The sequence below is a fragment of the Lineus longissimus genome, chromosome 13 (genome assembly GCF_910592395.1).
Source record: "Lineus longissimus chromosome 13, tnLinLong1.2, whole genome shotgun sequence".
Classification (NCBI taxonomy): Eukaryota; Metazoa; Nemertea; class Pilidiophora; order Heteronemertea; family Lineidae; genus Lineus; species Lineus longissimus.
In genome coordinates, this window is record NC_088320.1 from 680074 (window position 1) to 697111 (window position 17038).

Consider the following 17038-nt stretch of genomic DNA (forward strand, 5'->3'; position numbering starts at 1 on the left):
TCACTAATTCAGGGTTTAACCAGGATGAGAAAGAGTTCCAATGCAGTGTTTAACACTGAGGTCTTACAATGAATTAGATTTCCAATGACCGTGATCCTAACTGATATGACGCCTTCTTTGTAACCAGATCCCCTCGCCATCTGTATATACTTCTGGCATATCCAACACATCATTACCATTTACATTACTCCCCTTGGCCAAGCCGTCCTTCCCCTTACAACTTTACCTCCGACATGTTAGCCAAACCCTAATGAGCACATCGCTGTTCTGATGTGAATAATTGGTCGTGTGTTTGCTAAGTCAGAGCGGGACAAGCTTCACGCTTGTTAGCAGCCATTGCCATGGTGAATAGAATGGTGATTATTTACTGTGCTAGTAACGGCCAGAAGACCTAGGAATACCGCTGCCGCCAAGAGTTTTTTAGAAGCCAGGAGAATAGGAGTCTATGCATTCCAGTACATTTATGGCTTGAATACACTGCATCCTAGGACTGGCTGCGCTATAGGTCAACCGTTGAATCACATCGCTCGACCCGCCAGTCCTTAATTATCGCATTTTGTCCAGCATGCAAATCAGATTGTCCATAGTCTCGCTCAAGCAATTAAACACGCAATCGGCCAGCCACTGATGGAGCTATCTTATACATTATTCAATGCAATGTGGGGTGTTGGCAACAAATTGTGCGCTGGGGCCTTGTGTTAGTTGGAAAGGATGCTATTTATTGAGGATAACTGACAGAGTTGTCAACAATGCTAGTCCTAACGGTCTAATTGAAACGAGATGTGAGGCTTGGAGCTCCTGAATCATTTATGATTTTGGCTTACCATGGCTTAACCCTTGTTGGTGTCTTTTTTAATAGTCCAGAGTTCAGGATGACATTTCCTTTGCTCTAGGAAAGATACAGGTGCGCTATGTTAAACCAAAAAGATAATCTGTTCATTTAACTGCCGATCTTCACTAAAATATTTTCCTGAACTCGCCATACAGCGAGTGCAACTAACTTTGTACAACAACCCTAACTGCTGCACTAATCGATTGAGCCACACCTAGTCCCTCCGATGTACACTAGGCCTCCCCTGCGTTATTCCCATTTATAATACTGACAGAAAAAATGCCATGTACGAGAAAAACAACCACCATCGGCAATTCCTCTTCGCTTAATCCTAACTGCCAGAGAGTGATGCTCAGTTTAACCTAGTCCCTGGGGATTCAAAGCTCTCCCACTTACCATGGGAAACCACTGTATTAACCTTGTTTGTCCGCAGTAATGGACCCCTGGGAATGAGATTGGGATTAATTATTCATCATCGTTTGACACATTCTTTCTTCATACTTCCCTGCCGGAGCATTCCAAAACGAACAAAAAACATCATCCCCTATTGAAAGCTCTGCAGCAAGCTCATTTATCGGAATCGCTATGGTCAGGTAAATAATAGCTTGCTCTACTACTACCGAGTGACTCCAATGGCTGATAGCATTTCGAAGGCTTCATGGATAAGGAAGGATGAGGATGATTTGGGGTCGAATGCAATATGCACAAGATAATTCGAGATAATAAGTTAATTTGAGATAATTCCAACTCTGCTTCAGAGTTATCTTCCTTGCCAATACTAATGCCAATGACGAAAATTCTATTCTGCCAAGGAGAGTTAACCGATCCTTCATCTTCCTCTCCTTACCATTTGATTTACAGCAGCCGTTTTTTACCGAATGACCGTAATGTTGACAATAATGACACCACCGGAGGGTCGTTACTTCAGGTTATCAAAGCTCCTGGAAGGAGTAGGAAATGACTGCCTGAAGATGACCACAGGATGCATCGTCATAAGTCTACATTACTATATAAATATTTTAATTGATTGATTAATTGATTGAACAACCAATGTCATTGCCACAGCGTAAAATGTTGTAGAGTTAATAATGCAAATAGGCGAGAGACTTAGTACATTGTTTTGGTAAATTGTCCACTCTTTCTTTCTGAGACTCCTTGATCAATCCTTTTGGAGCACAGGCCGCCCATCATTTGGAAAGTAACAAAAGTACATACCTTTGATAAAAATGTTTGAGACACGCATCCTTTGTGAGTAATTCAGTGATTCAATAGCTGTGTCAAAGGAAGACCTTGGGGCAGTCTTCTTGTTACCATGGAATCTACATGTACATGTAAATGTACTGTTCACTGTTATCAGGTAACAGGTAACAGGTAACAGGTAACAGGTAACAGGTAACTGACAACAACACGATCTAAACAAAACGATATGAAAATTTGAATGGGACTATTAAGAAAAAAATATTGAAAGCAATTTGAACAGCAAAAGATGCAGGACTTACCAAAGGCAAATTGAATCAATTAACTTTTTCAAAGGAAACCATCCACCAGTACGGGAATGTCCAACTCCTATCCTTCAATCCTGTGATCCGCTTGGAGAAGCCAAAATTGAGCCAGTCACCAGTTGCCGGTGTCTCTTCAACTTATAGGCTGTTCTGTAAGTGAAAGCTTTGTCAGATGCTAAACAACCTGTCTTTGGTGCATCCCAATGCAGCTTCAACTGGAAGCATTGATACTGAAACCATAGCTTTCATCAAGATCTGATTCTGGCGTGAGATCAGCATTAATAGATACATAAATTGAGTCAATGAGACTCCCGATGAACCAGGTCAATAAAATGTAATTGACTCGCTTCTCCAAAAATATATTTTTCAATGCAACTACTCTGTTGTTCTAAACAGCAGCACGATTCAACCTAATACCCCTGGGAAAGGTTCTACCACTGCAATTCCCAAGACTGAGAACTAAATCATTATATTAGCCCCAAGTTCCACCGTCGTAAACCAAATCAAATCACTGTCCATAGTTTATCTCTACCAAACTGTCAGCCCAAAAATTACTCGCCACTCTGTCAATAGATGCAAGAGTGACAATGTCATCATAGTATAGAATTGTATCAAGACCCAAGAGAATGTCCGACTGTCAATTAACAGCCAAGGCCAATTAGACCAGTTAAATTCATAATCAATGCCGGTAATAGTCCCAAATTTTGCTTTAGTATGATAGATGGTAACAGCAATTAAACACGAGTAAACTTTGTACGGTTTTCGAATTGCCATCTTTTGATAACATCTGTAACTGGACAACCTTGAGTGGTGGGGGACCACATGTGTACTCTCCCAACGCATATTTTTCATTTGTGGTAAATTAGAATTTTCAGGGTTGTTTCATTGGAGATGACTACCATTGCACCCTGGTGGAAGTCTCCGGAGAAACTTGACCCCCAGTCAGAGGACTGGTGTCAGAAAAAGATCTGGCGTACCATGAAAACTCTGACTGGCCTTTTGGGGACACTCACCTTTTGACCAGCCCTGTGGCACACCAGGCATGCCATCCGTGTTCGAGAGTAACTGGCACATGGCCTAACCCTGGCCCTGGGAATACAACCTGGCCGTGATGGCATACTTTCTCTGGCAAGCCTCGGTCCCCATCTGGCATACCACCCCTCACCAATGTCTTGCCGCACCTGGGCCAACCATGGCCCGTATGAGCACGAATACACAACCTTCAAAGGATCCTTTAGCTGAACAAGACAACATTACACTTGCGTTTTACATGAGCGATACAAGAAAACTGATTAGGTTGTATCATGGTAATCATCTCACAAGGACGGACAATGGAACAACCAGCCTCTGCCAGCTGGTTATCTGATCCCACGAGACTGGTAGTACCCATATCTCCTGACAACTAGAGTACTGCTTGGGAACACAGTAATCTTAGAAGACTGGTGAATCATTCCAAAGTCCTTTCTCTCATGCAGAACGTGCCACCAAAAATACATCAAGATAGCCAGGTCAGGACCAGGCTTGGCCCAAGGTGGCTCACTGACCTTTGGCAGCCTGGTGTGGGCCAGGTCACATTTTTCCTAAGGGTGGAGACAAGGGCAGGCGGTATTTGCACCACGCCACCACGGGCACCACGCGACCACCACGCCACCACGCGAACAGGCGGAGCGATCATAATGACGATATCAAAACAGACCATCAGACCACAGACACTTGAGAGTTGTGGTTACACCTACCAATTATAGATGGCATGTTGGTATACTGCGTTGTTGCCTGACGGGATTTACGAGTATTTATTACTTGTTAATGACATTCGCAAAAAGCAGGGCTATTATTAAGCCGCTATACATCCGTGTCCAACCGTTTGTCATGAGAGATCTTATCACACCATTAAAAAAACGGGGGGTTACCAAATGCAAACGATGGGTCCAATCGTCAGTCAGGTACTGACGGATACAGCCCAGCCTTTCATACTCCGCATGATTATAACCAAAGTCATTACGCAACATATTGCGTTCAAATGAGTTCCATTACAGAGGGCACCTGTTTTGGTTTGAAACCTTTACTTTCTCATCAAACCGACTTATTTTGTAGATGTGTCATTAAGCTCTGTACACACTGACAACATTTTGGGAAACATGTTGGCCAACATGTTGTCCAGGTGTGATGTTATCGAAAATTTGGCCCTGTATACACATGACAACATTCGACAACATGTTGGGCAACTTTAAAGGGAGACTATATAACCCACTCGTACTCGTATGGTTTTTGCAGGTCAGTCGTCAGTTGGAGTAGGTCTAGTTACTCAACGGTAATTCAGCACGTATTTCCGTAGTTGGCGTACGCCTTTATTCCAATAATCCCAAGAACGGGCATCAGAGAAGCTAGGATAGCAGCCAACGCCATCTATAATTGTTCCAAGAAACCATGATCCAATGAATCGACCGCTATTTTGATATCGTCATTATGATCGCTCCGCCTGTTCGCGTGGTGGCGTGGTGGTCGCGTGGTGCCCGTGGTGGCGTGGTGCAAATACCGCCTGCCGGAGACAAGGCCCACCCAGTAGAAACATGGTGCACTACGTCGGGAGAGTACACATCTAGGTCAGACAGAGTACGCATAATGAAGGGGCATGGCACATCCAGCAAAGACTTGGGACACTCTCAGGCAACATTGGCGAGCTATGAAAATTCCTTCACCCGAACTTTTCAAGCTGAAGTACACACTGATTTAGGTGTTCGAGCACTCCAGAGAATGCTTTGACAAGTCGGCGCTAAATTCATTATCAGTGATAAGCATTTAGTTTGTAACTGCAGTGATGAGCTGCAGGCGGATAGATTCAAATTACATATCATTTTCCTGGTCACCTAAATCCCACCCCCAAACTGTCCCTTCAAATCTTCGTGATAATATTCATAATGGTATAAGATGATGGTATAAGAGGGCCGGCGAATCTAGGAAGTGGAAGAAGAGGGAGCGTGCTCTGCATTTCTCATCAAAATTCCTGGACAGGTGTGTTCCAAAATTTCATGAGTGGTAAATTAAGAATTGGGAACTAGTTATCGGGGGTTTAATTACTACAGATAGTGCCTCTGGACAAGACCAACAGCACGTGTACCAATCAGCACGAGGACGAATCACCAATAACTCGACCAACCAAGTTCCCATTGTTGCTTTAAATGTAATGCAAAATGTGAACGAAATTTCCCATATCGGAAACGAGAATGCCTTGGGCCGAGGCTAAATTTGGCCTGGGGAAAGTTCTGCGCATGCGCTAATGTTGTTTCAAAATGGCGACTCCAAATCGCTGTCTGCTACTCTTTCTGAATTTTCTTCTGTTTTCTCTGCGATCTTTCGGTTTCCTTGACATTGATGAGATTAAGAATACACACTACGGGATAGAGCTTCTGAAAACACCAGTTCTTGTGACCCAGGTTCGCATCTGATTGCTCTACGAGGCGTTAAAATGCGATGTTGATGCCATTCAATGCATTTTCCTTAGAAATTTCCTCCAGTCCAAGGCCAAGACCACGACAAAACTGTCAGTGTCAACTCCAGCAGCATCATCATGATCGTTGCCCAATCATGCATAGGCCTACGTCAGTTGTGTCAGTTGGTCTGATGGCCGTATTGTCGTTCACAGAAATCAACATATGTTGTCTTTACCTTATTTAAATTATCATTAATTTTAATCTTAGCACTGACACTGCCCATGCACACTCAGAGTGTCACACTGCCTGGCACTGACAGACTGCCTGAGGCAAAGGTTGCAAAGTGTTGTTTCTGTTATTTTCAGGAAGCATCTGCCCAAATGGTTTTCCTCTCCACCATCCATGGGCAGAAGTATCGCTGTAACTACCCAGACCATTCCGTCAACAAGGAGGAAGCAGAAGGGCGAGAAGCAGAGCAGATTGGTATCCCTGATCTCCTAAAGCCTATGGACGATGGACCTTGCATTATCACTGTAAGTTTGCGTCCGGGGCCATATGGCTGGTAAAGTGAGATATTGTAGACCCTGGACAGTCCACAGTCTATACACCTAGAAAGTTGCGGTTCTCTAGATACAGACATCCATTCCCAATTACACTCTCTGGCGGATATTTGATCGTTATTATTCTTGCTCTCCTTGATATTCAGTCCTTTTAAGAACTATTTCCATTTCTATTCATTATTCTATTTTTCTGCTGATCTTTTCAGACAAAGGATTGGTGGACGTACGAGTTCTGCTATGGAAAATATTTACAACAGTACCATATGGAGGGTGAGCATACTTTGCATATTCCGAGCCAGGGTTGGGACAACCCTCTGTGATTTCATCTTCAAACTACCAGGAAATGTGTGAGGCTCGGATCACAACTTTTTCATTGTCTCAAGTGAAAATTTATCTACAATACTTTTCGTAAATTTGTAACCTGTCAACTTTAAAATGTCGGGAGTTATGTTTCTCTTTCTTTTCTCAGATGGTGTCCCAGTGGGTAAGGTGATATACCTTGGTTTCTACGAGTCTGAATACAACTGGAAAGCAGCTGACAAACAGGTGAGTTGAACAGGCAATCGGGCAATTCTCCACATGATCTTTGTCAGCCAAGTGGGCCAGGCTCTTAGAGCAGAAATTTTCAATTTTTCATTTTCTCTCAATATTTTAGGAGACGAAGCAGAATAAAGAGAGATTGAATCGTTACCATAGCCAGCAGTATTCCAACGGCACTGTGTGTGATTTGACCAACAAGCCGAGAAAAGTGGAAGTCCGGGTAAGTGGAACTTTGGAACTGACGTTGAACAATTTCGCCGGCTCTTTTAGCATAAAATCTTGATAAAATGCTCGCCCATGTCACAAATCTTATATACTGGAGTGGTGTATGGTACATGTACGTGACTTTTTGATAGAGAAAAGGACTGAGAAATCTTGTAAATATAGGTTGAAATTCTCCTTAGTCACAGGTGTTGCAATTGAAAAAAATCTGATCTGTATGGTGTTCTCAATTCTATTGTATATTTCATTGTTCCATCACTGCCTTTCTTGCCATCAGTTTCTCTGTGATGAAGGATCAGGTGACCACATCTCAAGGATCGACGAGCCCGAGTCATGTGTCTACGTACTGACTGTCCACACCACCAAGATCTGTCACCACCCGTACCTGAAGCCTCTGTCTCCGAGTAAACCACTCCCCATCACGTGTAACCCCGTGCTGGATGCGGAGCAGTATCGAGAATACCTCGATGATCAGGAAGGTACGGAATGTGGTCAGTGATTGAAGTCAGAGTCAAGTCATTAGGAGATAGTGTTGAACTGGCTAGTGAGGCAGGGTCTGGTCTCTAAACATTACTGCCAGCCTGACAATAATTCCTAGTCCTTTTCATGTTGATGGGTTTGATTGCTACAAATGTTTGGCGAACTAAAAGTTCTCTGTAAAGACGATGCCATGGCATGCTCCATATGAACCTATCATTCATGTAGAACATGACAAAATCGTTCATTTTGATGTCTCTGTTTCTAAAGCGACACGTCATCCTAAATGTCTGCTTGCATGTACACATCGTTCCCGATAAATCTGCTGTTGGTACACGCAAAAAATCAATACAGATATGATCTCTAATTCAGATTTATCAGTTGAATCTTCAGCTGTTCAAAACACTGGTATTCCCTTATCAACACATCGAAAGGAAAATCAATAGATACATTTAAAGGCCTTGTTTATGCTTTGTCTAATATTACTCCCAGGGGAAGTGTGCAGCACCATTCCTCTCTAGTCTACATGGGCTCTTTGCCTGAGAATAAGGTTGGGTAAACTCTGAAAATTAGTAACTTGATTGAAATTGTTCTGCTTATTCAAAATGGAAATTCCTCTATTTCAGCCGAGAGATTGCGAGCAGAGGCCTTGGCTCACGAGCGGAAGAAGTACTCAGCAGAGGCCAACAAGGAGCAGGAGGGGATAGGAGAAGGTCCCGATGGGATCAAGGATGCAGGGGCGAAGAGTGAGGCAGGAGGGGAGGAGGGGGCCCGCGAAGGGAAAGATAGTGAAGACATGCTGAAGACGTTTAAAGAAGCCATGGTTAACTCTGTCAAGAAGGAATTGGGTGGTGGCACAGATGGGGGTTCAGGTGAGTCGCGACAGATTGGTATAGTCCTTAGTGTCCATCCTTTATCTTAACGTCCATCGAAAAGAAAGAAGGCTGGGCAGGAGCCAGTTCTCACTTACCAGTACTGATGATCTTCAATCTGGACTGAAGTATTTTTATTCTTGTTGTTGACTTTCAGATGCAGAAGGATTAGATTTTAAGATGCAATTCAAAGTGGTGAAAAGTGCTGAAGACATTGCGAAGTTAATCAAAGAGATGCAAGGAGGTTCTGGGAGCGATGTTGAGAGAGACGATGATGATCTTCCACCTGCACGAGTAGCGCCCCCAGTTGAACTAATGCCGTCAGAGAAGTTCATCGACCGGTCACCAACCGAAGCTTCGGGGTCAAGGGATGTGCGGCAGGGGGAGGTCCAAAAGATGGCATCACCTAATGATAACAACCGCTTGACGAGGGGAAAAAGTCAAATGGAACGCTTTGCTGAGTTGATTCATCGAAAGAAAAAAGACAAGTTGAATACTCCTGGATATACTCAGCACAAGGATGGTGATGGGGAATTCATTCAAGAGTTTGATAGAGGTAGGTCTTGATCATCATTCAGGCCAAGTGATGCACTTTACATTGTGATATTGTTACTGTGAGTGTAGCTGTGATCTGTGCTGTACTCCTGGCCCCCAGTGCAGCACAGGACCTCAGATGTCAGCCATGGTAGATTATCAAGGTCTCTCAGCACCACTCACTGGTCACCATCCGTACCGATCCATTTAGTATTGTCACTTTGAGACATTCCTTCTTTCTCCAATCAAACACTCCTGACTTTCTCTGTTTGCTTTCTCTCTTTAAGGTGTAGAGCAACTTATCAAAGAAGGTCATATCCGAGAGAAAATGGCCAACATGAAAAATAAAATCAACGATGCTGTGTCGAGTGGGTTTGGAGACATTGTCAATGAGGTAATTATGACTCTTACACATCCTTTCAATAATGTACATGCGAATTAGACATTGACCTTGTTCATTCCAGGTACTGCCCACATGTGGCATCGTTATGAAATCAGAAGAACCAAGATCATCTTTTAACTTTGCTCTTGGGTGGTAATGCTTATCAATGCGGTTTCCAGCATGTGACAAGTGGACCCAGTTTCTCTGACTTTATGAAAAAGCACCTGTGATTGAATATGTTATAAGCCTTACTATCTGATTATTTGTCTCCAGGCCCAAGCAGAGCTTAGACGGGAAGGTTTCGATGGTCCAATCAACAGAAAAGAAGCCTTCATCAATTTAGCATCAACTCTGGACAAACTTCTCAATCGTCTCGAAAAGTCTAACAAAGAACTTGACGAAGTTGATACGAAATTACGAGAAGCAGCTGAAAGTGCAAAAAAATCCTTACGGGAGCAACAGATGAAATCAGCTGAGCTATTACAAAAAATGAAGGCAAAACAAGGCGGGAAGCCTCCAGAGGGTGCTGATAAGTTAACAGAGGATAAGATGCTTCAGCAGATTGAGAAATCAAATGCAGATCTGGAGAAGCGGTTGCGGGAAGCGCGGGATAATAAGCTTGCCGCCCAGAAGTTCCTACAGGAGCAGCGGTTACGCTCTACAGAGATATTGAAGAAGATGCAAGAGAAGCAAGGTGTTGACTCCGGGTCAGCCGCGCAGGAAAAGCCTGGGCATACGGAGGAAAAAGAAGGTAGGTTAACATCTTGTGATACATCATGTCACTTGATTCTCAAAAAAATTGCTCAGCCCTGTGACCACTGGGAACCAATGGAGACTGTGGTCTTCTTCCGATCATCTCGTCGTGACTAGTTCACTACTAGTTGACTGTCAACATCCTATTCCTCCTCAGCTCTTATGCTTTATTCTTTTCCAGATGAGGTTGAGCCCCACAAACCCCAAGACGACAATATCCGAGTGAGGGTGACGAAGGTTGAGTTCAAGGACCCTAATGAACCTGCAGAGAAGCAAGCCAGTCCCTCAGACACCAAGAGCGTTCTCGGCGATGCTCAGAAACTCAAATTAGAGAACTCTGTGAGGGAGGAGTTAAAAAAGGCGGGTCTTGATAAAAGTGGTAAGTACTTTTACTAAACTGTCTCCTAATCTGAATCGAATGCTGAGGAAGATGACAATCCTACATGAATATTATTGCAGTAAGGACTGAAACTCTTGTTGCTTAGCAGTACAAAAAGAGCCACATCAAGTCTTTAGGAGTAAAACAAAATATGGCAGAACCTCTCTCTGAGGGACACCCTTGTGATAGTGAAATGCTGCGGGGGTGTATGCTCAAGGAGGCTCCACTCTTGTACCCTTCTCCTTATCTCTTGTTGTCTGTGTTCCAGGTAAAAAAATACATATAAAAATCATCACTTCGATGCCAACCGATGGGACGGGGTTCCAGGTGACGGACGAAGACTCTGCTGCATTTAATAAAATGATTGTCACGATATTGGTAAGTTTATGATTCAGGGACTGACAAGGATGTCAAGGAGTTCACATTCCTTGTCTTCACATTCCTTGAATAAGCCTTGAAATCGATATTCTCTCAGCCTGAGGTCTTTTATGGGGCAAATTGAAAATCTAATGCATAAGCTGACCAGTGATGGAGCAATCCATCTGCTTAGACTGGCTGAGAAAATCTTACAATTGAGATTTGTTGTGCCTTCTAACCCGTTATGTTCTTCCTCTTCAGGGTGGCAATCAAGATGAGATGAGAGAGCAAGAGCGTCAGCTGCAGTTCGAAGACAGCTATAACTTTGTTTATAAACCACAGAAGAAAAAAAAGGAGGCGTCGCCAGTTATTCCGTAAATTATGTGATATGTGCTTAAAATAGTTCTGATGCAAAGGCTGATGAAGAAAGCCATTATGAAGAAGAAAAAGCTAATCAGGGTAGGGACAGTACTCCAGATCTGAATCCTAACTGTTTTGGTGCAAACCTGCAAAATTTCAAAAAGATTCATTTCATTAACTGAGAAAACCATTACAGACACAGCAGAGGAAATCTACGTGAACTCAAATGGTCTGATGTCGATTCACTGGCTTTTGTATCCAAACTCTTTGTATGTTTGTGGGGGGAGGGGGGGGGGGCACTGGGACTCATTGACAGAGATTTATATGTCTACTGTGTACCTCTTTGAAATGAAATAATGCTGCTGTTTTTAAGCTCTCGGTGCCTCTGGTGCCAGGGATTCGTTTCCGAATATTGGTTCTGCTCAAGAAGGTTATTTCCTATGTCCGAATTATGATCTAAAATCTCCTGGGATTGTTGTCACAATCATAACATTTGAAATTATCCGTCAAAGCTCCTCAAATTTCAACTTATTCATGTAACCATTATCATTTCATGAGGTACACAGTGCGGGGCAATAGTGGGAGATTTGGAAATCACACAATGTGACAAGCAATGATGGGAGGTTTAGATGCAACCTCTCAAAATCTCCAACTTTGCCCTGGTCAGTTGCAATATTTTAGCTAATCATGAACCATGAAGCCATTTCACTGCTTTGTACATGTAAGATGATGTTATTGTTATTTATTCACGTTTTGTATCTTAAAGTATCGCTGACTTTGTGAAGTCATGTTTGACCAAGTTGAGATAGTCTTGTCCCTTGATACTGATGTCACCACTTCATTTAGTCTCCACATTTGAATGCTTATAACTATTCAGAGTTTGTAGGGTAACCCCCTCTATTAAAGCACATCAAGTGTACATTTTAATCTAGTACAGGAACTGTGTACTACACAAGATGGTCAGGCAGTTGTAGGATGTACAGGAACTGTGTACTACACAAGATGGTCAGGCAGTTGTAGGATGTACAGGAACTGTGTACTACACAAGATGGTCAGGCAGTTGTAGGATGTACTACTCATCAGGATAAAATGAGATGCTGAAACTTAAGTTTTTCCTCAATGCCAAAATCAAAACCTTGTATACTTGTGACTAAGTAAAGTATGAATAAATTGTTTGATATTTCTCTATCATATCGTTGTTTTATTCTGTTTTGCTTTCGTGGCTAGGGCCTGCCAGTTGGAGAACTCTCGTACCTCACCTCTGTATGAACCTTGGGCGAAGCATAACTGGCAATGTTCCCGAAACTGGAAGAGATCTGCTGATGCACAACTCAAGAGTTGCTGATTTCATATGAGTCTAAAGGATATTCTACGATTATTATCTGTTTCTCTCCCTCCGAGTCGGGTAGCTCCAATTTCAGGTCTAGTTTGGCAAGATTCCTTGTGCTGTTATCATCAATGTTCAGTCCAAGAACACCCTCACAACAGGACTAGGTTGTTGTGATGAAACAAACTCAAGGGGTCTCCTGATTGTTCTTCATCTCTCCCGCCATTGTTGGTTCTATTTTTGGTATGGGTGTGGCGAGATTCCGTGATATTAGTTCTGTCACCCCCTTACTCTTCAGACCTTGACAATCCTTGTGTATGGCAGCCTTGGTGCTTGGTGCCACCAGCTTCAGCTGCTCCAAGAACTGGTTGCGCTCTGAAAAGAAGGGGGAAATTCAAAAGTGAAAGGAATGTTCAATTGTGATTCACATGAAGGACTTGGAGCTATGTAAAGGTCAATCCAGACACACTTTAGAATAAGTCCTACATTATTGTCCAGCACTATTGACATGTTTCATTTTCATTGGTATAAAAATCAATGTTAGGGTGGTCTTGCATGAAGCTCATGACTTACCTCCATTGACTCTGAGTAGAGTGTACACCTCCTGCTCCTGATTCCTGGCATGCTCCATGAATCGGATACAGAACAAGGCATCCAGGTTTAGTGCGAATAAACCCTTGGCTCTGAAAAGGAAGTCAGATTTTTTTTCAATCATAAAGTAGAAAGTTGTGACATTGTCTTTACCAAGTGTTTGTTTTAGTTTCAGAGCTTCTTGTGGATCATAGCACTGACCAGCTCAAGTATTTGACCCCAAATACAGTGATTGTTTCTTCCAGGTTGTGACATTGTCTTCTATGCGTCTTCCGGGTTGTGACATTGCCCCCAACGCAATCTATATTTTCTCTGTACGTGGACCATTGCGGTTGTGAAAGGGACCAAGGCCCAGTGGTTGTACAGGCCTAACATGATTGTATTGCAGGGGATGATCCCGCCACAAGTATAGTCCCGGTATGGTCAATTCTCCCAGGGAGATACATTTACTGTCACGCCACACAAACCACAATCCAATTAGAAAATATCGATTAGAAATAATATCCAATAACAAAATTTAGAAATTGATGAAGTTTCAGTCCAATCGGCCTACTTATGTGGTTTGGGGGCTCAAATTAACCCATCGTGGTCAAAAAGCTGATGCGCACCAGAACCTTTCGTTCAAATTGACCAAAACCTTGTATAGCTGTCCAGACTTTCATTGATATACTTTCTAATACAATATATGCAGATTGAACAGACCCATCCATGTCTGGCTGGTCATGTTGCCATCAACCACGAGAGTGCTGTACTGGCTTGTGGGGGCGGCTACACCCCCAGGGCATTACTCAATCTGGCGGTTGATTGAGGGAGGATCTCTTCCGCTCTCTTAGCTTTAAGAAACTACGGCCATACCTCAATAGATATGTATCTGTATCTTGTTCCTCACATGACATCTCCAGATGGAACATGCCTCCTACGTCGAATGAGACCTTGTCCATAAGGACGGTCATGTAGGCCTGGCCGCCCGGGATCAAGCTCGTCAGCCAGGTGCCGCGCATCTTACTCGGGAACACACACACACGGTCTGCAAGTAGCATTAGAATCTTTGATCATAGATTAAAGATAGAGCTAAAGATATAGCACTGATGCTTGTGGCCAAGGGTACCACCCTGATAGCTCTGTGGCTCTGTGGCTCTGTGGCTCTGTGGCTCTGTGGTGGAACTCTATGGCGGCTGACTTCGTTACCGAAAACGGATTGACTGTCTGGCGTGCATCTTAAAACTCCGAAAGCACATGAAGAAGAGGCTTAAAAACTAGATGAAACAGTTCTATGCATTCTGGGATTAGTGCCACTAAACGGTAAATACATCAAAACAATTGTTCTTTTTTTCTGTTTAAAGCAGCTATCCTCAATGAAAGGCTGTTATCGCTCTAATAGCATCAACTCAAAGCTTTGTTTGGTAAGTCACAAAGATTCTTCCTGTAGTGACTTCACATGAATATTTTTTAAAGCAGGTTAAGTCGTATTCAGATTCTACCTTAAGGAAGAACAGGGGACTCATGGCCTAAGAATAGACCCAACCCGAGTAATATAATGTCAACAAGTCTTCCGTAGTTTTTTACTGGATGAAAGAGTGTCCCGGTTATTGTTGTAGAAAAAGGAAACTATCTTAATGGTTTTCGTAGAAGGAGATCAACTTCAATCTTTCTTTTTTTTGGAACATTCATCCCATATATATCATACATTAGGAAGATTTCGAAAATCCCCGAAACGCCAAAGCCACGCCTACCTTCTTCGGCACGGATCAGCACAGGTTTCCGAATAGCTTCATCAACGCTCAATAATCCGTCAACATATTTCAGAAAAGGGAAAAAGAAACGACCACTTACCTGCGTTCGTTGATGATATAAAAAAGAGTAGTAGGACCAGCCATAGATATCGCCCGTTGAACATATTTTATCAATCACAGCACAGTCAATGTATTCCTTGTAACTGAATATTATTAATCCTGTGTCAAACGCGCAAATCCAAATCGCAATAGATTTCAGCTTCACTTGGCGACAAGCTTCACCGACAAACAAATAATCCAGTAAGAACTGGAACAGTAATAGCAGGTTTTGGTCAATTTAAACGAAAGTCTCGGTCTTTTAGGACAGTTATACCAGGTTCTGATCTGTTCAAACGAAAGTCTTTCCTCCCTAGCTCCCCTGCCGTGGACTATTAGTACTACATAATACGCACAGAAGACGTAACCATGGGGGTAATGCCGGGAGAATTGTTCATAAACATTTCGACCTGTATGCGCTAAGGGAGGAAGCGCTTAATTGAGGAAAGCCAAAGGTCAGCTATCTTTGGAACAACTCATACAATCAAGCAGCACCTCTCCCGGGTCTAAGAGCGGACCTGGAACAGCACTTCAGGCTGGACAATATCCACCCATCTCATGCGTTAGGCGGGTTCGAGCAATTAGCCTCACCCCCGAACTGGCGTGAGCGAGGGGCGTCCTTTAGCGACTGCAAGGAAGCCGGGACGCTGTAACCTTCCCTGAACTTTTCTCCTTGATACTGAATAACCCCCGTCTCTACTAACCGAACAAATCCAAAGAAAAGGTATCAGAAAACGAAGATCCCAGACTATTAGTAAAAGTCGGCAATAGTATGTATCTTACTCAGTGAGACGAGGGAGTCTGCCACGTCGTCACATCCAGTAAAATATGGTCTCCCCCATGTCTATTGTATAGAGACACTGCAATATGAGGTACCACCACAGATGTTTCACCGGCTCTCGGGCATTGGCCCCTCTCACTTTGAGCCTATGCTCATCAAATTTGCATTTTCTTATAATTCCGAACTATTTCTATATGACGATACCTGCTCTAATGCTATTGTCTCGACAAGATCTCTATCACGTTGGAGACTGCGTATCCCCCTATTCAGTACAGGCTGTTGCGACCTTCACCAGCGGATATTGGAACAAGCTTGACTGGCCACTTTATTCTGGATGAACGGACAATGCAATATCAAACTTACCTACATTTATTAATAAAGTCTCTTTTGAGGTTGATGACTATTTCATCAACTGGAAAGGTTAATATGGGGTTACAACCTGGACTCGGTCGGTCGAGACATGTCGGTCGCTGACCTGGCATAAAAGGGTATTTATCCTACCTTCAAATAGTCAACAAAAGTGCATTTTCGTTGGTTGTGAAGATGTACCAAGCCACCTTACTTTCTCAATCCCAAGACCTGACCTGACCCTATGACCATTGGACTGCATCGCCAGCTCTCATCTCCCTTCAAGCATGAGACACCACTTCGGGGGAACGAGTGTAATGGTCCAAGATAGTTGGGGTCAGGCTATTTTATCCTGAGGGTAGGCCCTCTACACCAACACCTCAATTTAAACTTAGCATTGAGGAGGCTCGCCTGGTATTAAGAAGGCACATGGCAGCCGCCAAGTCGGATTTGGCCAATTTTTGTCATCAGCACAGCCTGGTCTATACCTGTCTTTCTTTGCTGGATGGTCAGTCAGTGTTTGTGGGGCTGACTAGCGGGGGGAGGGGAAAGAGAACCGGCCATCATTCTCTATCATCTCGACCTACCAAGTCTCTGCCATCGCAACATTATTACTATAACTTCACCAAACCATGAGGTGCTCATCCTGCCCCTAACAAATTGTTCCACATCTTGACCAACAATGTCACATGGCTTTCAATATACCTAGAAGTAGACATCACTATCACCTGATCACGAAAGTCATTTTTGCCCTATTTCTTATTCTCTTCCCAACCATATGACCAAATCACCATTTACAGTCAATTCGATGACTACATGTATTTGTTTTATTATGATTGAGCTAAGGCAACCATCGATACTTTTTGTTAAAAGAAGGATGATCCCCTTTATCACAAATTAGGCCATCCATCTTAAAGATTGATTGAAATTCTATGCCTTCATGTACGTCAATAGTGGGATT

General features: G+C 43.2%; 3 protein-coding genes across 3 annotated transcripts in view; 1 reads left to right on the forward strand and 2 right to left on the reverse strand.

Annotated features, from left to right (window-relative positions):
* LOC135498217 (protein TANC2-like) overlaps window positions 1–2389 on the reverse strand; it is a 99835-nt gene extending 97446 nt beyond the window's left edge. The window contains exon 1 of the mRNA XM_064788424.1: window positions 2332–2389. The gene's annotated coding sequence lies outside the window, so the exon portion shown is untranslated. The remainder of the gene's footprint in view (window positions 1–2331) is intronic.
* A 3233-nt stretch (window positions 2390–5622) lies between these two features.
* Window positions 5623–12303, forward strand: LOC135498126 (protein OS-9-like). The gene is made up of 13 exons (XM_064788300.1): window positions 5623–5768; window positions 6131–6298; window positions 6532–6595; window positions 6795–6871; window positions 6981–7085; window positions 7365–7566; window positions 8191–8436; window positions 8594–8992; window positions 9258–9364; window positions 9626–10103; window positions 10287–10484; window positions 10753–10862; window positions 11103–12303. The coding sequence occupies exons 1-13, from the start codon at window positions 5625–5627 to the stop codon at window positions 11217–11219; spliced, it is 2415 nt and encodes an 804-aa protein (XP_064644370.1). The 5' UTR covers window positions 5623–5624; the 3' UTR covers window positions 11220–12303.
* A 7-nt stretch (window positions 12304–12310) lies between these two features.
* LOC135498127 (uncharacterized) lies at window positions 12311–15249 on the reverse strand. The gene is made up of 4 exons (XM_064788302.1): window positions 14953–15249; window positions 13975–14146; window positions 13102–13211; window positions 12311–12903 (listed from the first exon to the last, which is right to left on the reverse strand). Exons 1-4 carry the CDS (start codon window positions 15014–15016, stop codon window positions 12716–12718), a joined length of 534 nt encoding a protein of 177 aa, XP_064644372.1. The 5' UTR covers window positions 15017–15249; the 3' UTR covers window positions 12311–12715.
* Window positions 15250–17038: the final 1789 nt, after the last annotated feature.